A 26,753-nucleotide genomic window follows, 5' to 3' on the forward strand; every position below is an offset into this window, starting at 1 on the left:
CTGTCTCCTTTTCACGTCACCTTTCCCTGCTCCTCCTTCCTCTGTGTGTCACTTTAATTGCTGTTTAAACTTAGTGGATACTTCAACCTCTCCTATGTGAAGTCAAAAGAGCAAATCTCAGTAGGTGTTCTAATTGGCATGACTAATTTGCTAAGACTTTTCTCAATCTTTTTAAAAAATTGATCTAAAATAACTTATGACCTAATATAGAAAAAAGGAATTTAGGAAAAGGAGATTTCTATTGAACATATAGTTTCACAAACTCAAGTCCAGAAAATTGGTCTCTTGGGTCTCTCCTCCTTTTCCACCAATTGTTCCCCATTTGGGGTTTCATTTGTTTGTTTTTTGTTTTTAATATTTTTCTCTTGCAAATGTGTTCAGGAAGCAATTTGGAAAGTTTTTGTGCATAATCCGACGCCATCGTCTTTGAGGAGTGGAGGGAACAGTGTTATTTCTTTGGCTCCCTCTGTTTCCTGTTTTTACAAGGCCGGGCCCTGAGGTGCTTGGCCTGCTGGGCTATAGGTAGACAAGACTTACCCTAATACAAGGAAGTGGGTGTCAGAGGTCCAAGTACACATCGCGTCTTGGAGGTTGGATTGTCATCTCCCGCACACGTAGATGCCAGCTACTGAGCGACTCACTGCCTGGCCACGCACCTTGCCTGCCTCACCTTGTACTGTGCACCCTGTGCTGTGGGCCTGCGAATGGGTCACAATTCTATTCTGTAGCTGAGTCTGCATACCAGCAAGCTGCCTGATCTAGTGTGTCGCTCACGGGCACCGCTTCACCCACAGGTGTGGTCTAGGCCAGTACAGCCCTGACCAGCCGAAGCAGTCTGGGCTGCTACTGGGACCCTCTGATGGACATAAATGCATTATTTCTGCCCATCTTCACGTGGAGATTTATGTACTAAACACCCCAAGTGCATTATTAACCCAGGATTTTAGTCTTTGGTTCTTTTTTTTTTTTTTAAAGATGACCGGTAAGGGGACCTTAACCCTTGATTTGGTGTTGTCAGCACCACACTGTCCAAAGTGAGCCAACCGGCCATCCCTATATAGGGATCCGAACCCGTGGCCTTGGTGTTATCAGCACCACACTCTCCCGAGTGAGCCACGGGCCGGCCCCTAGTCTTTGGTTCTGTTGCTGTTTTGTTGTGGTAGTTCTGCTGTCAGTGATGTCGACCTTATTACCATCTTTCTCATCCCCCAACCATTTCTTCCAGGAATGCTTGAAAAGAAGGGACTGGGAAATAGTCATATTTCAAAGTTGCTGAGGAAGTTTGCTATTTTAAAATTAAACATCATCTCATATTTATCTTTCTTGTAAACTTTGGGTTTGCATCTAAAACTCAGAGCCTTAGTGAGCTTTTTTTCTTCCAACCGCTGTGCAATAATTTGGCTGTCATGATAACTGAAGCCATTGGATCACTATTGTTGCTGTTTTTTCAAGGCTTTTAAAACCTGCTGTTTGCTTTCATCCTCCAGCCCTCCTACCTGTACAGCGCTGCCTGGTCTGCAGGGAGTCGCAGGGTGTGTGTGCCCCTCCCCCGTCCCCTGCGCCCCCTCCCAAATCGCTGCTGTCCCTCCTCCCTGCCCCCGCACGCACTCTGGGAACATGGGGCTTGCTTGTTTCCAGCCCTGTTGTGGAGAATTGCACCTTTACATGGAGCTTACACGTGCCCATGGTGTTTGTCAGTCCCCTTTGGCCAGCTCTGAGATTGGTTTCTTTTGGTTTTTTATTTTGGTGGCTGGCCAGTATGGGGATCCGAACCCTTGACCTTGGTGTTGCAACACCACACTCTAACCAAATGAGCTAACCGGCCAGCTCCATCTGAGTTTTCTCTCTCCCAACTGCTGACAGTAGCTGTCACATGCTCCAGTCTCCAGGAGGATTCATGTTTGTATAGGATTGTTAGGCTGAAACAGAGCAACGGCACCATTTACCTGTTGGCAGAAAGATGATGTTTTAATGCGTTGGTGACCTTAACAGATCCTAATCCATTTACTGTGTTACTTTGGAAATTTCCAGTTTTAAATACAGGTACTTATGCTACGCAGGAAACTTTAAATATTCAAAGTAACCATGCTATTGTATTGCTAATAACTTTCAGGATTTTCGTAAGATTGCACACTTATGCATTAGGCATACAAGTGATTGAGCAAACCAGTATGTCCTCAAAGGGAACAGGGAAATTAAAGTTTCTTTAAACTGGGCAGAGTTTGACATCACCATTTTTGGTATTGTATGCTCCTGTTCACAGTGATTAATTACATAGCACTTTCAAATTAATCAAATATTCTGTTTTCTACTTACTAACTTTTAAAGAGTTATAAAATATTCAATGTTAGAACTATAATTAACATAATTTAATATTTTATTCCAAAGTCACTATGTTAATTTCTTAAACATCAAGTGTGTGGATGCTGTGACAAAATTCAGTATGTTTGAATTATTTGCTCATTTGAAGTCTGGATTAACAAGTTTTTCTTAGCATGGGATGTTTTTCAAAGAAAATAGATTTAACTGATCTATTAGAGATTAAACTGGATGCCAGTTGACAGCAACTAACACCTCTCTCTCTCTCTCTCTCTCTCTCTCTCTCTCTCTCTCTCTCTCTCTCTCTCTCTCTCTCTCTCTCTCGATTTTTGCATGTTTCTTGTTCTGCTCCACAGCTCTTTCTCTGGAAAAGAGCAGGAAATGGTGTTTTTAAGCCTGCATGCATGATGATTTTCAGGACAGATTCCTGGCATGTGTCAGTCTTTCCTAGCTTATGTTTTCAGGGTACCCTGGAGAAAGGAAAGGTGCCCCATGCTGACAGTCTGTTTCGGTTACAGGCATCGGTGTTTGATGAGAGCAGCCTTGGTGGGGCTCGGCGGGGCAGTGCCTGCGGTTCCCATGCTGTAAGGCGCTTTCTGGGTTTCCCAGTTTTTTTCCCTGTCTCCTGCATGATCCTAGGGGTGCTCACTGGGCAGGGGTCCAGCATGGGAGGTGACTGATCATCAAAGGGAGGAAACACTGTCTCATCTCAATTTTCTGTGGTGATAAAGGTCATGGGTAATGGTGAGGTCAAAGAGACTAACCTTAATTGAGTTTCATCTGCTCTCTTTCCCTGCCACATGCTGACAATACTAATAAGTAGTGAAGCATTCTTAAAATAAAAAAGGAGAAAAAAGGGGAATATGACAGACCACAAATTATTTTCATCTCTGAATAACTGAGGAAGATGAACAAATTTAAAGACTTGGAATATTACACATATTTAATTTCCTTTTTTTATTTTGTGTCTTTCCACCTCTTTCTTCGGACTTGGAGTGATAGGCTCAGCTATCAGAATAAAGGTGTACTAGGTGTACAGTAAATATTTGTGAATGAATGAATGAATGAGAAAGGTAATAAAATAAAAAAAACAAGGTGGAGTCCACAGAAGGGACGCAGCTAATTTGCCTGTCCTGAGGACCTGTTGAAATCAAGCATTCAGTCCTAACCAGCACTCCCCAGTGGTGGATGTTCCTACACTGGGAGGCTCCTCCACAAATTCTGTAAAAATGCATCCAGGCCTTACATGAAATACAATGGTTTTCTGAGAAATACGTGGAATGCTTTTGTAATTTTGCTTTTGAAATTAATCAGCTAATTAATTGGCTAAATCCAGCTCTTTGATTTATTAGGCTATTTGCCCAATCATTATAGATATTCACAAATTCTTATGAAGTAAGCCAATCTAACCTACAGTTTTCTTTAACAATAATTTTTATGAATATTAAATCTAATACTCAGTTGACATAGCATTAGTTTTTGTTGACATCTAATTAAACGTTTATCAATTTTTGTGTTGCATAAGTCGTTTAATGTAGTGGAGCCTACTGTATTAGACATTTTTCCCAGTTCTTAAACATTTTTGTAGGCCATTAGAAAGCTCATAAATCATGCCTAAAGGATGAAATAACCCTGGCCTATAGTATGATGGATAAAGTGCAACTAAATGATACTCTTTAATCAGAAAAAAGGGAGCCTACTAATTCTTTAAGAGAAAGAAACTTTACCCAAGTGCTAGATGGTTTTCTGGTGGCCTAAGTAGAACTTTTGATGTCTGGCAGGATGGAGGGTTCACAGATGTTTTTTACATATCACCTTGAAATGAACTTCTCCTGCCCTCGGCCCCTTGGCCCATTGGCCCCTTGGCTCTGAATGCAGTTACTGGGCATTGTTGGTTCTTCTTTTGTGAGCAGTCATTTCTGTGCTTTCGGCCTCCCTCAGGAATCACCTGGGAGTGATGGCTTTAGCAGAGTTAAGGAAACCAGAGGTCGTCTTGTGTTGGCAGCACAAATGTCTAAAACAGGGCCCCACATCCCTGGAACTGAGCCATGCACCTAGCACTGCACTCCCCTGCAGGAGGATCTCTGCAGGCAGTTATTGAATTAGAGTGGACACATCGAAGCCAGGGGAAAACACACGGCAGAGATCTCTGGGCCTGTCGTCTTGCCGGGAGAAGCAAATTAGCATCCTGAGAGAGGGAAGGAACAAGGAGTTACCGAGCTTCCGACCTCTCCCATCTCTTCCCTGTGCCTCAAGAGAGGGCCTCCCAGAGAGGGCCTCCCCAGCTCGGTCCGGCTCGTGGTTGTGGCCACTGACAAGTGCACAGCCTGTTGTGGGGAGGCTGCAGCTCGGACATCTCATCCTTAAGCCCAGAACAGAGTCTGAAGAGGACCCGGCTGTGTGTGAAGTGACCTGCTTAGTCATATTGACACCCCGGAAAGCAATCACCTGTGGCGTCATCTGATCCAGGAACTGGGAAAGTTGTTTCTAGCTAAAAGTGAAAGCAGAGAAAAAGCACACCATGTGCTCTCTCGCCTAATCCCCAGAACCTCTGGGGGGCCCTTGTCCTTTCTCCCGTGTCACAGATGACAGGTTAAGTAACTTTTACAGAGTCATGTGGCCAATGAGAGATGGAGCTGTGATTTAACTCAGCTTTCTGATTTATAACGTCAGCCCCACATGAGCCATATTACTCCTAAACAAGGTGGACTGTGGCTAAACAGACCAAGGTGGACTATGACTAAACTTACTCTTTTCTGGATGATCAAGTCAGGTTGGATGGTCTGAGAGCTGTTTCTGACTAAGGAAACTTGGGCTGGCAATAAGCTCTGTTAACAGCAATTCTTCCTGTCTTCATACCATAAACAGGGTGTGAATGACGTAGAATATAGTAGGATTTGTGTATGGGATAAAGTTTTCCTCTCTCTTGTGTCAGTAAATCCAAAGGCAAAATTCTTCTGCCTTAAAGTGCTGACATTAAGTGTTTTTCTTTCTTTTGAACAATAAAGCCTTAATGAGGCTAGCAATCCAGGTAAATTTCTTGTATATACCGTATGTGACAGTGATGTCTTACGCGTGGTACGTGCACAGCAGTATTTTTGGCACATCTTAAACAACATCTTGTGCCTAAGTGTAAGTATATAATAAATATTTATAAAATAAAGGAATGAGTGTAGGTGGGATGGGGCTGGGGAACCTGCCCGTCTTGATCACAGCCCTGTGAAACGTTTAATGCTTTCAATTAACATTTCATGCTGTTTGTAGTTTAAACTTGAAATTGTTCTTTCATTCAACAAGTATTTCTTGAGTGTGCCAGGCCTCATCTGGTCACTGGAGATTAATCAGTGATCAAAACAGATGTAGCTCCTGCCCTTGGGGGGATTGCATCCTGGTGGGAAACAGAAAAACTAGGGAATGGTATTTGAGATGAGAGTCTCAAGCACCCCTGAAGATCTAGGGTTCCGTACAATATGCAATAGGAGTGATGCCTGTAGGTCTCCCAGTGCATGCCTCAGCGTCCACAGACTTCAGATCAAGTGCCTGGCTCAGCGCCAGGCATCCAGGGGCTGGAGTGGAGGAGCCTTCAGCAGTGAGGCGCTGCCTGGGTCTCTCTCAAAGATACTCCTCAGTATGTGACAGGGTCAGTTCAGAGCTTGTGATCCTAAATAGTGTTCAAATCCTGCCTTCTGTACCCTGCCTTGCTCAAGAGGAAAATAAGAAATTTTTTTTAATGACATGAAAATTGTATCTAAGACCAGAACAAATATGAATACAAGTCAAAGTTAAGAGGACGTAGTTTCTAGATAATTTAGTTGCTGGTGTTTTCCTTTACAGAAGTGAGAAAGCTTAGCCAGACGCAGACATACAGCCACCCAGAGAGAAGGTGATCTGGCACTTTAAAAAGCCATACATAATTTCGTATTAACCCTAAATCTTGTTTTCCACTTGGAAAGACAGTAGAGAGGCAAACTTTTCCATTGCTGAAGCACCAACCGCTCTGTCCTAATCTTCAGTTTCTGTGCTGGAAGACAGCTTAAATTCTCAAAAACAGTTGTTTCCACATCCTTGAGGTGGTTTTCTGTGTATGAACTAGGTGTGACCACGCACCCAAGTTGAACAGATGCTCTATGTTATGTTACTTACTCTAAGAATTCTGTGTTCTTTTGACATTGTGATTAATTATTTTTATTCTTAGGGGCATGCATCTGAATGTGACGTATACACAGGCTTCTTTTCCAAGTGAAGTTTGCTCCCTAACCCTCCCCTGTCTCTTCCCTCTGCAACGCGCGCAGCTAAGCCCCGCAACTAACTGAAGCGCGGTTTCGTCGGCCTCTGCTCTCCTTGCCTCCTTGCTGACTCTGTTCCTTTGTTTCTGTCTGTGTGTCCTGGCGGCGGCTGTGTGGGCAGCCGTCGGAGTACAGCGGCCATCTCAACTCCAGCTCCCGCGCCTCCTCCAGGGCCAGCTCAGCCCGGGCCAGCCCAGTGGTAAGTCAGCCTCCTGGCCTCGCCTTCCTACCTCTGCATTCTCTCCTCTGTCCCTTTCTCCTGGTCTTCTCTGTGCTTTCAGAGTCACCCTCCATCTTCAAAAGCCAGCATAGGATGAAGTCAGAAGGCTTTTCCATGTTTTATTTCAGATCTAAGTAAAAATAGAATTGGGAAAAAATGGTTCCAAATTTAGATAGACGATTACTATTCGGTGATATTATTAGGATTGCATTACTAGACTTCTCAAGGACCATAAGAGAAATTGTTAACAGTGCTTAGAGGTGGGGGTCTTAGGGGAGGGAAATTTTGTACAGTGGGAGAACAGAAGTAGCCATGTGCCTGGATGTGTTATTTTTTATGATTTAAAACATTGAAGGATTAACTTTTAACTTTTTGTTTGAAATGTTATTTGTTATTGGACCCAATTTTTAAAGTAAAGTGTGGGGCTATAAATGCTGTGGTATTCCTAGTTCTGCTCCATTCCCCCATGACCCACCACTTTTCAAGTTGCTCAGGATGTGGAAGTCTGCACTCCTGTCTGTCACTCGGTGTCACCCCTCATTTTGCTTCAGAAAATAAGTGCCCTATTAGCTAGTCCCCATCCTTTAAGCCCCATTATTATGTATTCAGAATTTTAGACATGGTTTTACCTGATCGGATGCTTTGTTTGATGAGACTGTCATTTTCTTAACAAGGGTTTTGTGGGACAGCTTTGGTCTGGGGGACGTGTGGCCATGGGGGAGGGGAGCTGCAGGCTGTCCAGGGCAGAATTGCCACCTGCAGGGCCGGCAGTGCTCCTGCTGGTAACCCCAGTTGGAAAAAGCAAGATGGGCAAGGCCAATCTCTTTTTCTCCACTTTAGTTTTATGTTTAAAAGACAAGTTTTAAACATAGCTCTTAACTTAGTTACCCAACACCATACTTCAGTGTGTTGATGCTTAAAATTTAGAAACATTCCTAGTCATCCAGGAAGAGGTTGTACAGCAGAAATCATCAAAATCTGCTTGAGTAGGTATACCTCCTTTGGCCAGTGTTTCTTATTGTGCTGCTGGTGATTTATTTATTTATTTTTTAATTAGATAGTCTTTTAAAACGGTGAGGTTTCTCACCGAATGCAGGCCTTGGCTTCTTCTGGGGAAGAAACTGTGGGATCTGGCAACCCCGAGCCCACATCGCTGAGTCCCACATAACGACCCATTTACCACGACTCTGAGGCCAAGGCCTGGGTGCCGTTCATTACTGGGCTTACAGCTGGGCTTTTTCTGTGCTAAGGACACATTTCTATCCACCCTCCATCTGTGGAGAGTGAGATTAAGATAGATCAAGAGGGTCGGGTATTAAGATGCAAGAACCTACTTCTCTGTGGAAATGAAGACTGTCCCCTCTGTGCAAGGTACAGACGCACAGTCTCTTCACGCCTTTGACTGTGCCCACCTGGCCTCACAGACATTGGAGTTTCCCCCACCTCCATCCTGGAGACCAGCAGGGACAGGAGAGAAGATGCATGCTTGGACAAGTCAAGTATGTGTAGGGAGCGTCTGGCAGCAAACACCGGCAAATGCCTGGGATTTATTGCTCCTGAATAAAACTCTATCCCAGAACCTATCAAGCAGTAATAGTAAGATATTCAGCTGTTCAATGTCATATAACTTTCCTTTTTAAAATCTGGCAAGTTGCTTTTTATGCTATTAAGCAAATAACTGAAAGGCAGTAGTTGTGAACTAAGGAATTCCTGATCTCTGACATCAGTAAACCTGGCTGGCCCGCAAGGGTGTGTCTTTTAAGTTTGGATCTCTGTATTGATTGTCTCATACTCTGTGGTAGCACAGTAAACATTAATCTATGTGATCATTTAAGACTACAGGGAATAAAAATTTTCCATAATAAATTTAAGGTAGAATACTCGTCCTTGTGCATAATACTCTCTCACACTCACCTTTTGGAGAAAAAGACACATTTACAACTGACAGAAGGCAGCTGTGGCGTTACTTATAAAGAATCCTAAACACACTTAATCCCTCTGCCTGGTGTGGTTCAAGTGAAACATGGGATTGTAAATCCTGTGTCCATTTGATATCAGTAAACATTTTCTTTGGGTTTATTGAAGCATCATAATAAAGTCACACAATAGCAGGGCTCAGTATAGGGACTCGGACTGAAGAGATTGAAAGGACACAATTTTGTTTGTCATATGCTTTCTAAATTTGTGAGAAATTACATAAAATAGGTTTAGTAGATGACTGTCAACAGAGAGAAGGGCATTAAACGTTCTTGGGTGTCCTTGACCTGATGAGAGGAGACGGGTGATCTCTCTGTAACTGGGGGGCCTGGCAAGGCTGGGCCCCGGCAGGCCAGATCCGAAGCTCCCCATCATCACCCCTTGGGGTGAGGCCACCACTTTTTCTCCATGTGCCTTTCTGGGAAGAAAGCAACGAGTGGAGGAACTCTGGGCCCCGTTTCGATTCTAAAGCTCTCTGTTGTTGACTCTCTGTTTATATATCGCTTCATGCTGAATTATGGTCGGAAGGTGGACTTAAGAGTGTGAGTACAGGAGACTCTTAGGTATTTGAGCTGATTTTTCAAGTCATTACAGATAATCAGTTGATTGTTTTTTTTTTTCTTCTCTGGGTCAACTGCTCATTTAACAAAGGTCGATTGATAGAACCCCCTAAGTGTGTGGGACAGGGCTGTCCTGCCACCTCATCCTGGGTACCTCACATTGGTTGGGGACCTGAAAGCTGACAAAAGCTCTTTTGTGTGGTTCTTAGGGATGGCTCTGTAAAGTGCAGGGCAGTTCCCTAGGGGACACAGTTGCAGTGTCCCCTGATCCTGTTAAGGACAGAGGGCTGAGGAACACAGGCAGCGTTCCTGGTATCTGAAGAGAGCCCAAAGGGCAGAACCAAGCTAGCCTTCTTTTCCGTGATTTCCAAAACTCACTGTCCTCTTACACTGAACCAGCACCATTTCTGTTTTCTCAGTTGCTGGGGGCGGCGGGGTTTACACTGTCGGACGGAGGGTGGTTGGTTGTACTTGGGGCTTCCTAGACCCACAGAAAGTGTTAGTAGATATATTTGTCCTTGTTGATGGAAAGAAGCCAGGAAGGCTGGGCTCAGACTCCCCTGGTCCTTCTGGCTGGGAAAGAGGAGCAGAAGGTGGCAAGCAGTGCCAGGCAGGAGTAGTGTCGTGGCTTCCCTCAGAGGGATGTGGAGCAGGAAGCAGGCTGGCTGGGGAGTTGCAGGACCTAGTGCAGATGTCTCAGCTCTCCTGCCTTTCCTCCTTGGCAGGATTACCCCGGGGGAGTGCTGCAACTGTTGCCGACCACAGTGGCTCCTGGAAGATAGTCCCTGGCCTGGTACTTCGTCAGGAATATGCCCCCAGGGGCAGTATGAGTGAGGACAGAGGACAGCAGTCTCTGTGGGAAGGAAATAGGAAGTCAGGGCAGGGGGTGGGGGGCAGCCCTGCAAGGCTCTGCAGGAAGTCCCACTTGGTATGGAAGACAAATGCAGAGGCGAGCTTGTGTCGCATCCCTTGAAGGAAGACCGCCCCCAGGGTGTGGAAGGAAGCAGTGCTGATAAGGAGCAAAAGTGACAGAATGAGGGAAATGATAGCCTGGCCTACTTCAGAAAGTAAAAGTGCCTCTGCAGCCAAAGACTTTAGGTCAAGACCTACAGTTTGCTTCACCACCTCGGTCCTCCCAGGGCGACAGTCTTTGGGAAAGCAGAGAGGACGCCGGCCCCATCTCCGACAGACATATATACTGTTCACCTCATTCTCATTCTTTCCCAGACTGTAGCTGAGCTGTATTCGGTTCTCTCCAACACATCCAGGCTCTTCTCTTTGAGGAAGTGTGGTTCGCTCACTCATTCAGCCAGTGTTTACTGAGCACCTAGAATGTTCCAGGCACAGGGCTGCAGTGTGGGCAGATGCAGACCTGCCCCTGCCCTCACGGGACGCACAGATGGGGACAGACAGACAGTCTTCCAGCAATCACACATACAGTATGGACCTCAGCAGCGCAGGCTGCTTGGAGAAGTTGGAATTGGAGGTTTGATGGCTCAGGCTTGAATCACACCCAGCAGAGCGACTCCGCCTGGTGACGCCAGCACATCTGTGTCACCCAGGCTCAGAATCCCACTGGGAACACAGCAAAGCTGCCACAATTCTGAAACACCCATGGGGAATGTCCCGGGTGGAGCTCAGGTCTGTGTGTTACCTTGTGTACTCAGAGAAAACACGAGCAATGAACTCGAATCTCCACCTTCTTGAAATAGAAAAACAAGACTTTTGTGACTCATGTTTTATGTTGCATGAAGAAACAAGGGCAGGGACCAGGTGGGAAAATGGGTGTTGAACTATGAATACAAGTGCTCACGTAAGAGTCATTCAGGATAATGTAAATATTACTGGATTTAATTCCCACCCTAATGGTAGACTCTGCAGTCACTTAAATTTGGAAGAAAATTACCTTTAAAATGGGTGTTTTCTGAGTGGTGGTCTTTGTATATTATTTTCAGAGATAAAGTGTTGCACTTCATGTCAAAATTAAACACACCATCTGGCTTACTGACCCGTCCCTTTGTTTGGGGTACTTTCTTAAAGGGGCTCTTCATGCATGTGGGTGCCCAGCCCGCAGCTCCTCCTGGGACCTGAGCCCATGCCAATGTGACACACACCGCCACCTAGTGGGAGCTGGCAGGGCTGCGCATACATCTTTCAGGAAAGCTGGCACATACGTGTATCCCTTTTAATCAGAAGACAAAGTAGAATTAATCTCAATATGTAAAGTAGAGATTGGTTAAGCATACATTTGTATAACTTTCATTGAGAGCTTAATTTTTAATTTTTCTCTGCATGGTCTCTACTTAAAAACGTACCCCAAATTTTCACATTCCGAGTCCATTATGTATTCAGAACAAAGACCTTTTTTTGACTACAGAAGGAGCAAGATATGGTTTTAGGGTTTTTTTTTCCTTCATTATTCGATATTTTACAAATCACAAAAGCAATAAGTGTATGCAGTAACAAGTGAAACAATGCAGAAGAAAGATGGGCTAAACCGCCCACCCCCACCCCCCAAAACCAGTGTTTATTGGTCTGGTGTATATTCTTTCTCATCTTTCTTGCAAGTAATACTAAAAAATAAATTGTGTGGGTACTTCTTTTATGAACACAGTTATCTTTGTAGGTGGAAATATGGATACCTGAAGCTTCATTTATTTATGCAAAATATTTATCTATTGCTGACAAGCAGTCAGAAAACGTATGTATGTAAACTGTGGAGCCAAAAAACAGCAGGCTTCTCGGTGGTAACTTGACAGTTGGTTAAACTGGATCTTCATATCCCATAAATAAATAACCCTCCTTATTTTCGTCGCATTAATATTTGTTCTGCAAACCAACTTATTCTAAGGAATGAAGGCTTTGGGTCTAGGAGATTTAATGAATTGATTTCCCAGCAGACTCAGTGCTAGATAGTTCACTTTTCCTTCATTATTTGAAGTTTTAATTTGAAAAATATTCCAGGAATATTTTTATTCCCAAGTGGAGAGAAGAACCACTTGAAATGCTAAAATCGTCATCACACCTCAGAACATTGAGCAGGGCTCTCTGGGGCTGTGCCAGAGAAGATGAAATAGAACCATCTCATTTGGAGCCTGCCTCAGCACCCCAAACCGTGGAGTCGGGCCAAGGGGGTGTGCACATCTGGAAAAATAAATTTCTCAATGTGCATTTTCACACATACTGCACACATGTCAGCAAGTGGCAGGGGTGTGATCCCTAGCTGGAGAGGGAGGGAGCTGTCTTCACAGGTGTAACTGCACCACATTGAGGAGTGAGAAGGGACATCAGGACCACGACTGGGGAAGGCTCCTGTGAGACACATGCCCAGGGATTGGCCTTTAGAGCACAGCAGCTGTGGCTAAGTGGGAAGGAGATGCTCTGGGCAGAGGGACCACCAGAATCAGTGCCCCTGCCCAAGGGGTTTATTTAGCGAACTGAGGAGTGAGGCCAGCCTGCCCTCGGGTACATCCTGCTGGTCTGAGGGACACAGCATCTGCGTTCTGATTTCCTCTCCTGCTCTTGGGGATACTATGGAGACTAGTTGGATGAGGGTAGAAAGTTCACACTGAAGACCTGAGTGTGGGACGGGTGGATGAGACCACTGGTGGTCTCGGGAGCCAGACCTTGGTGTTAAACTTGGATCTGCTGAACAGGAGGCCCTTGTGCTTGGCCATCCTGAGCTACGAGCTGATTTCGGAATTTACCTTCTTTTGGATAAGTTGAATATTTTGTATGATTCCATTTGATACCTTGGTTGGCTGACTAGCTGTCACTCTCTGCTGTGTTACTTTAGTGATTTCTTCAGGTGTCTTATCCTTGGAAAGAAAGTTGAAGATTTGAGGAATTTGGAGGAGGGCAGGTGGTGGTTCGTGAGCCTTCAGGGTGAGGGATGGGATGGCGAGGGCATGGGCATCTGGCCCAGCGTGGACTCAGGGTGGGCCCCAGACAGGAAGTGGCCGTTTGGAGATCACTGTCCTTCCAGTGTCCTGACCATGTGCTTCGCATGAGCGCCTTGTGCTGAGCTGCTGTGGGTGGGCCTCCCTGCACCGTCGTCATCCTGAGCAGTTAGGTGTTCGTGAGCTTCAGCCTTGGACAGAGCTGGGTCGGGATTTCCGAGACTGCAGTCTGGACCATTTGCTGTGTGAGCACACAAGGATGTCTGCAGAGTCCCAGGTCTCCTTTCAGATGTGCTGAATCAAAGATGTGATCCGCATTTGCCACACACGTCTTTGGTTGATTCTCTGGCAATCAAGGTTAAGACCTTCTGAGCTACAGGAATTAGGGTGGAGACAGGATGGGGAAAAGCTTGATTAATTGACAGCTTTTCCCAGAGAGTCTGGAGAAAAACTTTGGAACCTTCCTAGTGGGCTTATGAAAAGGAACCCTCAGTGTGCCCAAAAAGGTAAAGAGAAAAAAAGAAACTCGGTCTTTTTTTGGATGTTGAGCAAAGAAAGAAGTAACATCATTGCCAGTCTCAGCCTCTTGTCCCTGAGATACCCTCACAGTCCAGAATGTCCCCTGGGGTTCAGTGCTAATGCTCACCCTCTTGTAGCTCTGTTGGCAGCTCTGGGCCCGCTGAGACTCTTCCCTGTGGTAGGGAAGAGGGGGCCTCAGAGAGACGACCAAACGGGAAAGATTTCATGAAAAGCCAAATTCCTGGAGTCCCACTTTTCAGCTTTATAATTACAAAGGAAGCTAATGTTTGTTTGTTTGTTTTTAATCATCTTACTCCCTAAATTTATGCCATCCATTTAATGCTTTTAAGTATTAAATATTTGTCCATTTTCCTCCACAGGTTGAAGAGAGACCAGAAAAAGATTTTACTGAGAAGGTGAGGACTTTTTGTAAGCTTTTATATTATGTCGTTCATAAACCTAGAGGGCCCCAAGATTAATGGATGAGACTGAAAAAAAAATACGTGGTTTGATCTTTAATAAAGATGCTCACTTTAATAAAGTGAGTGGACAGGACGAGTGAGTGGCTCACCAAGGCTGGAGTCACATCCCTTAGGGAGTTCCCTGGGTGCCACATCCAGTGTGTGTGTTAAATCCTGCAGAGCAGAAGTGAAGGCATTTACGATGGGCCCAACTGAGGAGCTTAAGGTTAATCCAGAGGAATACCACACCATCCATGAGGCACCTCAAAATGAACCTCTCTTTATTGCTTACCTTAAGCCCATTGAAGATTTCCCAATTTGGAGACTGAATTAAGTAAGGGCACTATAATATCAGACTCATACGTAATTTTGTTTTTTTCTGAAATCACTTTTCATCCTTACAACACTGCAGGGGTCTCGCAACATGCCCAGCTTGTCCGCAGCCACACTGGCCTCTCTGGGTGGGACTTCCTCTCGGAGAGGAAGCGGGGACACCTCCATCTCCATTGACACGGAGGCATCCATTAGGGAAATTAAGGTAAGATGCTTTACTTACTTATGACTTGAAAGACTTTTGTGAAAATCAGTCTTCAAGTATAAAAAGACTTAGTTTGTACATTTCTGGATCTTTCTTCTTGGTCCTGTCTTCTCTACCTCCCCTAAAACAGGGTGTTCTTGTAACACTAAGACTCAGTTCACACGGCATCTCCTGCAAAAAGCCAACCCTGACCTGTCCCCGCCCCAGCAGGGCATACCTTAGAGACAGCACTTGCCACATTGCAGTGTAATCGGTCACCTCTGTGTGCCCAGCATGTGTAGATGTTCAGTCTACGTTTTTTGGAATGTTTTGGATACTGGATTATTTACTGCTCCCAGACACACCAAGTCCTTTCACACAACCGTGACCTCTGAGTATTTTCTCCTTCTGCCTAGAGTGTGCCTTTCCTTCCTGTGTGTAATATGCCTTTAGTAGACCTCATTGTTGAATTGTAATGATTTTTCCTCCCACTAGCATGCAGGTATTATTCTGTTATATCGTTGGCATCCAGAATAGTGCCAGGTGAATGGTAACATTCTCTGCATGAAAGAGAGAAACAGTGTTGTTTGTTAAAGTAATTAGGGACCTTGCACCTAAGAAAGAGAGGACTCAAAGGAAAGGTTAAGTCACTGGAACTTTGTGTCCTCCAGAGGACAGAGCCATGCAGAGCGAGCTGGAAGCCAGACTTGGCTTCATTTGTGCAAGAGCTTTCTAACTATTAGAACTGGTGAAAAGGGGAACCAGCTCCCACTGGTGATGTCTGAGCAGCTGCATGGCTGTTTGCCTGGGAGGACAGAGAAGGGATTTAAGCATCGGCCTGAGGTTGGACTCGGTTACGTTGAAGACGCCTTTCAACTTCTATGTTTTTTGAGTGTATGAAACCCAAATAGCTTTTTGACTGTTCTTCCCAACATGCCCCCATGCTATCCCCTGGCCTCCTGCAGCTCCTCATTCATTCCTTTACTACAGCAAAGTGGAGTCCGTCACAATCTTAATTTTCTCTGCTCTTAGTTGTGAGCACCATTCGCTCTTTCAGCAGGTACTTATCGAGTCTGACTCACGCCAAGCGTGCCCCAGGCACCAGGAATTTGGTGATGAACAAGTCAGTCTGGGGACTAGGAGCTCTGTAGTGCAGGGACAAGGTTCTGCTGATTTCCAATTTGAGCATCTTCTGTGTCTCACACAGAGTAGGCGCTCAGGGTACTTGAGTAAATTACTGAGTATTAGTGACAACTTGTACCATTTCCAGAGCTCTTTTGCCTGTTTTATAAAACCGTAAAAAATCATACAAGATACACCTAACTTTTATAAAATTGCATAAAAAATCATATGAGATAAGGCCTAAATTTTAATCTTTGTAATACTTAAATTTATTTTATTTTCCTGTAACACTTAATAAAAGAGAAAGAGCGATACTCGGGTTACCCACATAATAGAAACTACAGGGAAGTATGAGAGATTTAGGTAATCTCCTCTCTCTCTCTGTGTGTGTGTGTGTGTGTGTGTGGGATCTCTGTCAGTCTTTTTTCTTGATATCATTTGCCTTTTTGCCATTTCCCCCAGGAACTCAATGAGTTAAAGGACCAGATTCAGGATGTAGAAGGCAAATACATGCAGGGATTGAAAGAGATGAAGGTACCAGTTTACGGAAGTGTGGGCGCTCACGACATTAACCCAACCTAACTTAAAAAATCCTAAAGAAGAAATGGAACGTGCATGCTTACTCTAACGAGGCAACAGGCTGTAGAACGCAGACTGGCAGGGATGCCAGCACGGTGGCACTCATCATTGTCCCGAAAGCAGTTTTTGAACCAAGACTCGGAAATATAGCTCCCCGGGAGAAAAGGTTACTAACGTACTCCCTGATGCATGTCTTGTGGTCACCGTCCCTCCCCCAGGCTGAAAACCAGTTTCTCAGGTCCTGTAGACACGTGCCAGACACTCAGAATGTTTTGGGTTTTCTTCACTTTCTGTGATAGTTGCATAAAAACATGCTTCACTTGACTTGCTTCTCAGAGTACCCAATGTCTGCCAATAAGGCAGTGCTAACGTGCTGAGCTTTTGAAACATCCAAATTGTCTGCATACTGTGAAATTTGAGTAACTAAGCGGTGTCTGAGTGCATGTCATCTTGGATTTATTTGAGTATATATGCACTACTTTTATTAGAGTGTGGACTTACTTCATCGTGCTGTCCAGGAAATTTAGTTGCCATATTACTTGATGGTAAGGTGAGTATAGTCAGTGACTGTCTTCGTCAGGCAGCTTGTGGCAGGCCCTGGATCTAGCATCAGATGGTAAATCTATTACTGCCTGTTCAGCCCCCCAGCAAGTACCTGCGATATAGTCTGAATTCATTTATCAGAGAGCACTCCACAGAGGAGGTGACATAAATCACATGACTATCATTTCCATATTGTCACTTCTCTATAAAGAGGGAAAAATTACAACTCTAGCTTTCAATTCATGTAAAAAGGGAGCCACTCAACCAACTCAGCTACCACTGGTCACACCTGAAGCTGTTGCCCTGGTTTGGGAGATGTAGGCGAGTCCAGTGCCCGACACACCTGACCAGGCAGCTCGAATCTCTCTCTTTAGCTGTGGATAGTTTGCACCCCAGTGATTCTGCTCTCTCTCTTCTCCTGGAGCTGCCTCCCCCTGATTCACCTTTGAGGGCATCACTGTGTGTATTTCACAGGGCTCTTTCTCTGGGATGTTGTTCCAAAAGAATGACCTTTGGCTTCCCAGGACCTACCCAGTGAGACCTGTGTACCTTGTTCAGATTTTCTATGAGTGGAAAATCTGAAATTACTACAAATCCTTTCCTGGTTCATAAGCCAGAACAGGGACAATCAATAGTCTCCTGTCGCTTGTGGCAGGTGTTTAGTTATACTGGCCGTCACACGCTGGCCCTTTCCCAGGTTCTGGTCACATGTCTCGATTGATTGCTTCAGAAACCTGTTAAACAGCCTAACACACTGCAGCGGGAAGATTCTCTGACTACTAAACCATGGAATCAAGGATTCTATTGCCTCTGTGGCCAAACACTCCTCGTACTGTGCGTCTCCTTTGTTCTAATGAGTAATAAATTGCTCTCCCCCCACGCAATAATAACCAGTTTTCTGAGTGATGAGAATTTGATCAAATTGAAAAGAGTGGATTTCTGTACATTTGAAATCGTCTGTGTTTCTTATTCTGATCCATTTGCTCTAAGAAAGTCTAAAATTAGGGCTGAGTTGTTTCTTTTTAAAAGAATACTGAACTAATCTTTGTTTGGGTTTTCTTAACTGCAGCAATTTCAAAAATATGATCTGGTTTCTGCAGGACTCACTAGCAGAAGTTGAAGAGAAATATAAGAAGGCTATGGTTTCCAACGCTCAGCTGGACAATGAAAAGACAAACTTCATGTACCAGGTTGATACCCTAAAAGACATGTTACTGGAGCTTGAAGAGCAACTGGCTGAATCTAGGCGGCAGTATGAAGAGAAAAACAAAGTAAGCTTTAGTGTTATAAAGAATACACGCACACACTCATATGTGGGGGGAGGTGTGTATGCTTATATGCATGTACATGGATTTGCTATATATATATTCAAAAAGTGGTTTTCCACTTGTCCATGAAACCCAAACGTCTGAGAATGAGAATACTGTGCTCTTTGCTGAGTAACCTGAAATATTGTTATGCACAATTACCACACATAAATTAGAGATAATTTTTCTAGGAGAACATTAGAGTTTTGCATGTAAGGTAAAATCATAATCATGAAAAATGCCTATGAAAGAACCAACATGCTTGGATAAGGCATGATTAGATGCTTCAAGATTTTCCTGTTAATATGCATTTTCTTGTTTTTATTTTGTTCTCTCTTAATACCATAGAGAAATAGTTACGAGTATCAAAAATTTTTTAAGAAAATTATATTCATTTATTTTCTGCTGTTGGGAAAACTCAATTTAAGAATGAAATACCTCATTAAGCTCAGAGAAGGGTAGAGTCTTATTTGTGCTTTCATTAAGAACTACTGGAATTAATTTGTTAATATATGACACTGGAAGAAAACATGAGTATATGATAAAATTAATGACAGGAGACTGACTTGGTTGAAGGCTAGGCTTAGACATCCATTGTGAGATATAGATCCAGGAATATTTGTTTTTCGTATTTTTAGGAATTAGTTGGCTTATCTAACCCTAGGCTGTTGTCCAATTTTTCAGAGGTTCTGAGATAAACAGAAAATTTAATGTGTGAGTGTCGTTGTCTTTTGTTTTTTTAACTGGCTGTCTCTGCTAAACCCCAAGGGTTAAATTAAACGAAGGTGCCATTAACAGCTCAGAGACCTCCTCCTTTGACTGCTACAGAATTGAGTTAGAAGCTGAAGAATTTTGTTCACAAAGTTCTTGACAGCTGAACTCTGAAGGAGGCAAAACCTTGTTGTGAGCCCCAGCGTCATGTTGGAGTATAGGTGCAGAGAGCGCGTTCTGAGCCCCACGTGGGTCAGAGGGTGCCATAATGTATTCAAACTACTCCTAGAATGCCATAATTTAGCCATCATTACATGGACCAAGAACCCCTAGGCCTAACCCTAGAGAAGCTGGGTGGTACCATAATGTTGTCCCAAGGTGGAGGCAAGGGCCAAGCAAAGCCCAACAAGAAGGCCCTTGTCACAGCTAGGAGGTATCAGCCGCCCCTAGGCTAACAAAAGTGGGTGAGCAGATGATGCTAGCATGAGCAGAAGGTAAGGTCAAGTCCCTTTTCAAATGACCTGCCTAACAGATCTAGGGAAGGGGAATTCTGCTGCCCCTAAGCTGTCAGCAGTTAGTTGGTACCAAACCATCATAAGGGATTGTGTCACTGTGACCCAGCTGGAGAAAAAGCCACATTGCGGGATTCCTGGAGTGGGCCTCATAGATGGGGAAGGTGGGACTTGGGGGAGCCTCGTTATACTGCCAGTTCTTTGCTTGCTTCCCCCAGTTTTTCCTGTTTTGTCCTTGAGCGGCAGCCCTAGAGTGCAGAGTTAGCACACTGCACTAAATGTTAACGAGAAGTGCTTACCAAAGCAGGCTGTATTATCTCCTTTTCGTCCCAAAGAGCATTCGTTATCATATATTAAGTCAGGGATAATTTTTTCGTGAGCGGTTTGCAGGGCTGCCTCACCCAGACTCTCAGAATAGTCGTGGACTCCAGCAAATACCCTGAAAAGGGACCCCTCCCAGGGCATTGCTTAACTGTGCAGAAATCAGACAGTGCTTGTCAATTGCATCAAGTCCTCAGGTTAATTTTACAGTAAATCATCGGGGCATCTTCTACAAAGTCCAGAGAAATGGATTTGCATTGTTAAAAAATGCCTGAAATTTTCTGATAACATAGTAACAGGTTATTTGTCCCAAGGGAAATGTAAATCATGAGAACATGAACTAAAATGACAGGAAAATGTGATTCCACTACAACTTTAGTGCTGTTTTCCTTCTTTACAGGAATTTGAAAGGGAAAAACATGCCCACAGTATACTGCAGTTTCAGTTTGCTGAAGTCAAAGAGGCCCTGAAGCAAAGAGAAGAAATGCTTGAGGTAGGTAACATTTTTCCTCTTTCTCTTGTTCTTTTTCGACTTTGTGACATACAGTTAGCTCGTTACCATCTCAGCTTAGGCTGCCGTAGCACAGTACCATAGACTGGGTGGCTTCAACAACAGAGATTTATTTTTTCACAGTTGTGGAGACTGAAGTCCCAGCTCCAGGTCAGGTTCTGGTGAGGCCTCTTTTCCTGGCTTGGAGACAGCCGCCTTCTTTCTGCATTCTCACGTGGTGGAGACAGCTTGATCTGTCTGGCATCTTATAAGGACACTAATCCCATCAGACCAGGGCCCCACTCTTATGACCTCATTTAACTTTAATTGCCTCCTAAAGACTCTATCTCCAAATACAGTTACATTTGGGGGTTAGGGCTCTACCATAGGAGTTTGGGGGGAAGACACAATTCAGTCCATAGCAATTACTAAAGTTCTTAGTTTTCTTAAAATTGAGAGTTTAGGCTAACTCTCCATACTTGCTTAAGGGAACAGTTCCTCTCATTGGTGAAGATTCTTGTTCTTTGGGGGTCTTGCATTTGTTTGGGGAGGTACGACACCCAAAATAATGGTCCCCCAAAGATGCCCACATCCTAATCACTGGAAATTGTAAATATGTTACCTTACATGGCCAAAGGGACGTTGCAGATGTGATTAAATTAAAGGCCTTGAGGGGGACATTATCCTGGATTATCCAGGTGGGCCTGACTTCATCACACGGTCCTCATAAGAGGAAGGCAAGTCAACAGCAGAAGTAGGAGATATGACAACAGGTAGTGGGTGGGTTCTAGAAGCTGGAGAGGATGATGAAACCGATTTCCCTGGAGCCTCCAGAAAGGAAGCCATGCCTCTCATGCCTTGATTTCAGCCAAAGGCTCATTTTGAGCTTATGACTTCCAGAACTGTAAGAGAGTAAATGTGTGATCTTTTAAACCTCTGAGTTTTTGTTAATTTGCTACAGTGGCAATGGGAAACTAATACAGAGTTGGTTTTTAATTTTTTAACTTAATCAGTACTTAGACTGGTGGCTTTTAAGTAAGAATTTCACCCAAGCAGGTTTTCTTCCTGCTCTTCTCAAGGCTGGGAGTAGGACAAGGAAAAATCCTGAAGGCAAAGGATGACTTCAGGGCTGATGAGGTGAAGGTGCTTGTTCGAGCTCTCAGGTTACCTGGCCCTGGGCTTTCTCTTCCTGTTTAACTCTGTATCTGCTTTCTTTCTATCTGTTCCTCTCCTCAGGAAATTCGACAGCTACAGCAGAAACAGGCGAGTTATATCAGGGAGATTTCTGATCTTCAGGAAACAATAGAGTGGAAAGACAAAAAGATAGGGGTAGGCCTCTCCAGTCTTTGAAATTCTACTCAAGCAGGTGGCTGTGTAGCACCTAGAGTCCTTCCAGAATCTTTGGTTTGCAGAAGTGCTTGCATGAGGATGCATGCAGCCCCGTGTGATACAAAGTTAGCGATGCTGTGAATGCGCTGACTCGGAATCGGAGCTTGACTTCTGGCGTGGAGGTTCTCGTCCATTGTGGCCACCTGAGCGGCTCCCCCGCCCCACCATGAGTGGGCAGGTGCACGCTGGAGTACGTGGACTGAGGGGGCACTCTGGGGCAGGTCCGATGTGTTGAGGGTCAGACTTAGAATTCCCTGTCCGGTGTTGCCTGGATCTTTTTCTCGAAGGGGTTTGAGGAAGCTGCAAGGTGGCGGGGCTGTGCCCCACATAGTCCCACCTTGAAATCTCCCCAGGAAAGGCCTCCTCAGACCCCTCTCCCTCCACAAGAAAAGAAGAGGGAACCCATCAATGTTTAGGAGTGAAGAACAGGAAGGAAGGAACCCACAAAGTACCCTCTATGATTTGTAATGACAAATGGTCTCCAGAAAATAGCAAGTCACACGACATAGGTCTGATGAAGCTCTAAAGAAGCTTGAGCCCATCATCGGCACATTTACATCATGAAGCTGCACCAAGTTTCCACTTTGATACATTCATCAACGCTTAGTTAGGATTGTGCATGTGCGTGCACGTGTGTGCACATGTATGCATTTGCTTTTGGACCACTTTATGTTTATCTGTGACAACAAATGCCAAGAATCAATGTATAAAAATAGTCTGAATTGCTAGCACGGTTGTCATTTGGGGGCTCCTAAGCACTCCTCCATGTTCTTCCTTTATCCCTCGTTTAAATGGGTGCGGCCTTCAGTAACTCTAACATGTGCTGTGAAACCACAATCTGACCTAGAAAATGATGCACATAAAGTGGCCTCCGGTGCCTTGTGCTGTGCTCGTGTGTTTCGAAGTGCCAATGTCTTTCAGGGAGCGTGACTGTGACATTTCTTGGGTTGCATAAACTAAGTACAAAGCTTCATACGTGCATTTTGTTTGTGTCTTTAAGCAGTCTCTCTAACAGTGCCTTAAGTCCGTCAGTGTTTTGCAAGTAGATAGAAGCCTACTTCTCATTTCTGCTTCTGAAGTAACCTGCTCACCTGTGCCTATCTCCTTTCTCTTTGCTCTGCCGCACACTCAGGCATTAGAGAGGCAGAAGGAGTTCTTTGATTCCATAAGGAGTGAACGAGATGATCTTAGAGAAGAAGTAGTCATGCTGAAAGAGGAATTGAAGGTATGAAGCCAGAGTACAGTTTTAAAAAAATGCAAACGACAACAGCAAATTATGGGATTCTATAAATATGTGTGTGTACTGGCGTTAATTAATTTCATGTCGTTGATTTTAGTTCTGTTAATAAATTCAAATTTTAGGTTAACTGACACTGATGAGACATATAGTAAATGTAGATTCAGTGGGTTATGTCCACACCTTTAGATGTTCACAAGTATAACTTATCATAGTAGCTCTGATGTCCAAGAGTTTTTGATATATATATATATATTTTTTTTTTTTTTATATATATTATCTAATTTTTTCTCACATTCATTAGTAAATTCTCTAGGACACAACTCAGAGTTAGACAATTTATTTGTTTCTTTCTATTAAAGCCTCAAATTTGAGGGGTTCTCTAGCTGAACAGTGTCTTGGGTGAGTAGTATGGGCAAGGCCCACACTAATTAGACTTTGAGACCCACTTGATTATAGAAGGAGGATAGTTCCATGTCCTCTGTGGGCCATGTCCAGGGGCCTTCAGCTGCTGGCTTGATCCAGAGTAAAAAACCAAGGGTGGCAACAGGCCATGCTCCGAATGCACTCTCAGGTAGTGTTGAGAAAGGTAGTGTTGAGAGAGGGTATGGCCACAGGCAAATTCCTGAATACTCGTGGAAACCTGTCTGTGTCTGAAGCTTGTATTCCGGAGTCAAAGGCCAAGCAGTAAGCCAGCAGGGTCAGGGTTAGAGCTAAGAGTCATCGTGGTGCTTCTCCCTAAGGCTGTGAGCACAGGGTGGCGGAATTCCTCGTGCACAAGAGAAAGCGTGGGCAGGAGCAGCCGCGGGTGAAGGAGGGGTCCTGGAGTTGTGAAGTGTAGCAGTTTTCACAGTGTCTCACTATGTAGCAGGCATGAGTTATATTTCTTTTCGAATATACCAAACCTTCTAGCCATCTCTTAATTCCTTCTATAACATAGTTTTGTTCTTTCCTTTCAGGACACATACATATTTCTTTCTTATATCAGTCTCTCCTTTTAAAGAATGCGACCAGGGTTTTAAATAAAAGGTCACTTTACAGGGATTTTCTTGATGCTCCACCTTATGGCAGCCCACAGGCCATTGCCTCTAGTTCAAAAGGTGCCTGCTGAAAGTATGTTGTCACCAGCAAATGAAGTCATAGATTGGAACACATGAGAAAGAAGTGGCCTTTGGAGGAAGGCATTGCAGATCTGTGTGTGTTGACAGGGTATTTACGAGTATGGTGCCCCGCACTGCCCTGTCTCTGTAGCATTATCCGCCATTCAGGAAAAATAGTTTCCTTTTTTATTGTTATTAATAAAACAGAATTTAACCTTATATCACTGAGTATTCTGATGAGCCTGTTTTTGTTCCCAGAAACATGGAATAATCCTAAATTCAGAAATAGCTACCAATGGAGAGACTTCAGACACTCTTAATAATGTTGGATACCAAGAAACTACCAAGATGACGAAAGAATTAAACACCTTCAGGTCGACCGGGGATGGGACACTAGGTAAGTATCTGTTCTCTTTTGGATCTTTCCACCTTTCAAATCAGCATCGATTCACTTTCCATGCACTGTTAGTATTGGAGTAGCCATCACTGATCAATTAACAGTCACGCAGCATGCCATCTGTCCTGTCACCTCGTGAGAATCTCCAGCCAAACGGCGTGGTCATGCACATGTGTTGTCTGGCACACATCTCTGTTCCATGCTCACCACCGATGGCTTGAGTGTGCGCGTCCCTGGCTTCTCAAAGCTCCCCGTGAGGCTGTGACTGCAAGGAAAACAGTCTCAAAATTCAGCACCAGTGCTGAGAGTGCTGTTTGGTTTTCCTCAGCTATGGACCAAGTGTATCTTTTTAACTTATTCTGTGTAGAAGCGTCAGAAGGTCAGGACAGCAGAGGCTGTCGAGACAGTTAGTGACGGTATTTGCATGCCAGCATGGCACACCCTGTCCACTATCCAGCGTTGTGAGGGAATGAGGTGTCCATGAGTGGCACGATGGCGCTTGTGACGTTGCCGTTCTCGATTGAGCTCCCGAGGTGGACAGTAGTGAGGAGGAGCCTCCCAGGGAGAGCTGGAATTCACCCGCCCTTGTCAGACGTGGTCCTCCTTTGGATGCCACAATTTTGCTTCTGAAAGAATATAAGATGGGGGAATCCAGTAGATTGTAGGAATATTTCATACAATTTTTAATGATCTGAAAAGACTCACTGATCTGTATCTGCGGTAAAAGTCGGCTGGGGATAAGCCTGCAGATTCCAGCGCGCAGCCCGCAGCTGCAGTCCGCCAGGGAGGCCTCGCCCATGGCCGGTGCCAGTGGCATTCCAGCTTTGCACAGGAGGCTGGAGCAAGGTCAGGGTCGCAAGGTCAGGGTCTGTGACTTTTCATTTCCATTTAGAAGGTTTCTTTTTTTTTTTTTTTTTTTTTTCTTTTTTTAATTTGTGGAGATGTGGGAACATGTAGGCCCCAGCTTCTCAGGACTTGCTTTCCATGGCTCATTGTCTTTATGACTATTAGAGAAACATGGCTCTTGGGATTGTATGAAAGTTGTTGAAAAAAGATAAATTAATTTCCATTGTACCTTTATATTAGCTACCTAAGCAGCTAGAAATTTGATCATGCTGCTCTTATTAGAATATACATTTTATAAATCTTTGATAACCATTGTGAAATGCTTAAAGAACCAGAAATACCAGTTTTGCAAATGGTGTCCAGATGTTGTTTTTGATTTCATATCCCATCAGTACAGAATTGTGGGAACTTCCCTATATATGTATATATGTTTATTTTTACTTTTATATGTATACTATTTTATTAATATAAAATGTACATTATAAAACAGGCAATAGTAGAAAAATTTTAAAGGGTGAAGTAAAACTAAGTAGAAATGCTAATATTTACCTTATTTTCCCTGGGTTAAGTACACTCCAATGTGTGGAGTCCACTGGGTTGTAAAATTATCAGGCTTTGACTTTCAATAACATGGTATCTAACTTGCTGGAGTTTGGTTTCTTTGGAGAATCCAAAATATAACTTTTCATTCCAAAGCAGTAGTATGTTTCTTCAACTGATGAATAATTTATCATCTGATTAAGCAGTCATCTTGATCTTAATCATTTGCCTCTGGCTGGAGATCTCTCCCTGTTCCCTTGGGGAATGGAGCAGAGGTATTTAGGGCCCAGAGTCAGGATATTTTCTCAGGAAGACAGTGGTTGGGTGGTGGAAGATGGATTTCTTTTTACCTTATGTGAGCTATTTCAAAAGTATCTTCCTTAACATTGCCCTTGAGGCTGAGTTTCTAAAAGTGAATTGAATGGGGTTTTGGGGGGGATTTTTGTTTGTTTGTTTGTTTTGTTTTTAATTATTTGAAGGCTGCTTTTAGGGTTGTGTGATATTTAGTGCAGTTTGAAGCTGAAAAAGTATGATTTGTTAAGATGTGCATTTAGAAATGAGAATGGGAGTAAATCCTTTCTTAAACCCATCACTTTGAATTGTTTGGCTGCCTGATCCAGAGCTCTTTCTACGTTTAAAAATGTGACTTCACCTTTAAAACACAGTTCACACAGGTGGCACCAGCAGCCCCTCTTGCCTCTGCAGTGGTGGCAGTGGCCTGTGCTGAGCATAAATTCACTAATGCAATCGCTGCTTTGCCGCACAGAACTGGCAAAGGCTTCTGTTTCATATGACTCTGATGACTCTCTCTCTCTTTTAGGAATAGGGTGGGGTGGTAATTACAATATGTGTTTACATTTTGATATATATTAAGTGGTCACCACATCATGGGGTCCCTTCA

At 44.0% G+C, this 26,753-nt stretch overlaps 1 protein-coding gene across 9 annotated transcripts in view; it reads left to right on the forward strand.

The window, feature by feature from the left end:
* Window positions 1–26,753, forward strand: part of LRRFIP1 (LRR binding FLII interacting protein 1) — a 139,585-nt gene that overhangs the window by 95,625 nt on the left and 17,207 nt on the right. For 7 of the 9 annotated variants that reach the window (XM_063080653.1, XM_063080685.1, XM_063080676.1 and 4 more), the window contains 11 exons: window positions 1,488–1,532; window positions 2,838–2,903; window positions 6,727–6,804; window positions 14,161–14,196; window positions 14,654–14,779; window positions 16,343–16,414; window positions 18,103–18,273; window positions 20,254–20,346; window positions 21,580–21,672; window positions 22,865–22,957; window positions 24,328–24,466. In XM_063080653.1, the coding sequence (XP_062936723.1) occupies window positions 1,488–1,532; window positions 2,838–2,903; window positions 6,727–6,804; window positions 14,161–14,196; window positions 14,654–14,779; window positions 16,343–16,414; window positions 18,103–18,273; window positions 20,254–20,346; window positions 21,580–21,672; window positions 22,865–22,957; window positions 24,328–24,466 (1,012 nt within the window). The remainder of the gene's footprint in view (window positions 1–1,487; window positions 1,533–2,837; window positions 2,904–6,726; window positions 6,805–14,160; window positions 14,197–14,653; window positions 14,780–16,342; window positions 16,415–18,102; window positions 18,274–20,253; window positions 20,347–21,579; window positions 21,673–22,864; window positions 22,958–24,327; window positions 24,467–26,753) is intronic. The other 2 variants (XM_063080667.1, XM_063080720.1) reach the window with 1 other exon arrangement.

The sequence above is a fragment of the Cynocephalus volans genome, chromosome 1, assembly GCF_027409185.1.
Source record: "Cynocephalus volans isolate mCynVol1 chromosome 1, mCynVol1.pri, whole genome shotgun sequence".
Classification (NCBI taxonomy): Eukaryota; Metazoa; Chordata; class Mammalia; order Dermoptera; family Cynocephalidae; genus Cynocephalus; species Cynocephalus volans.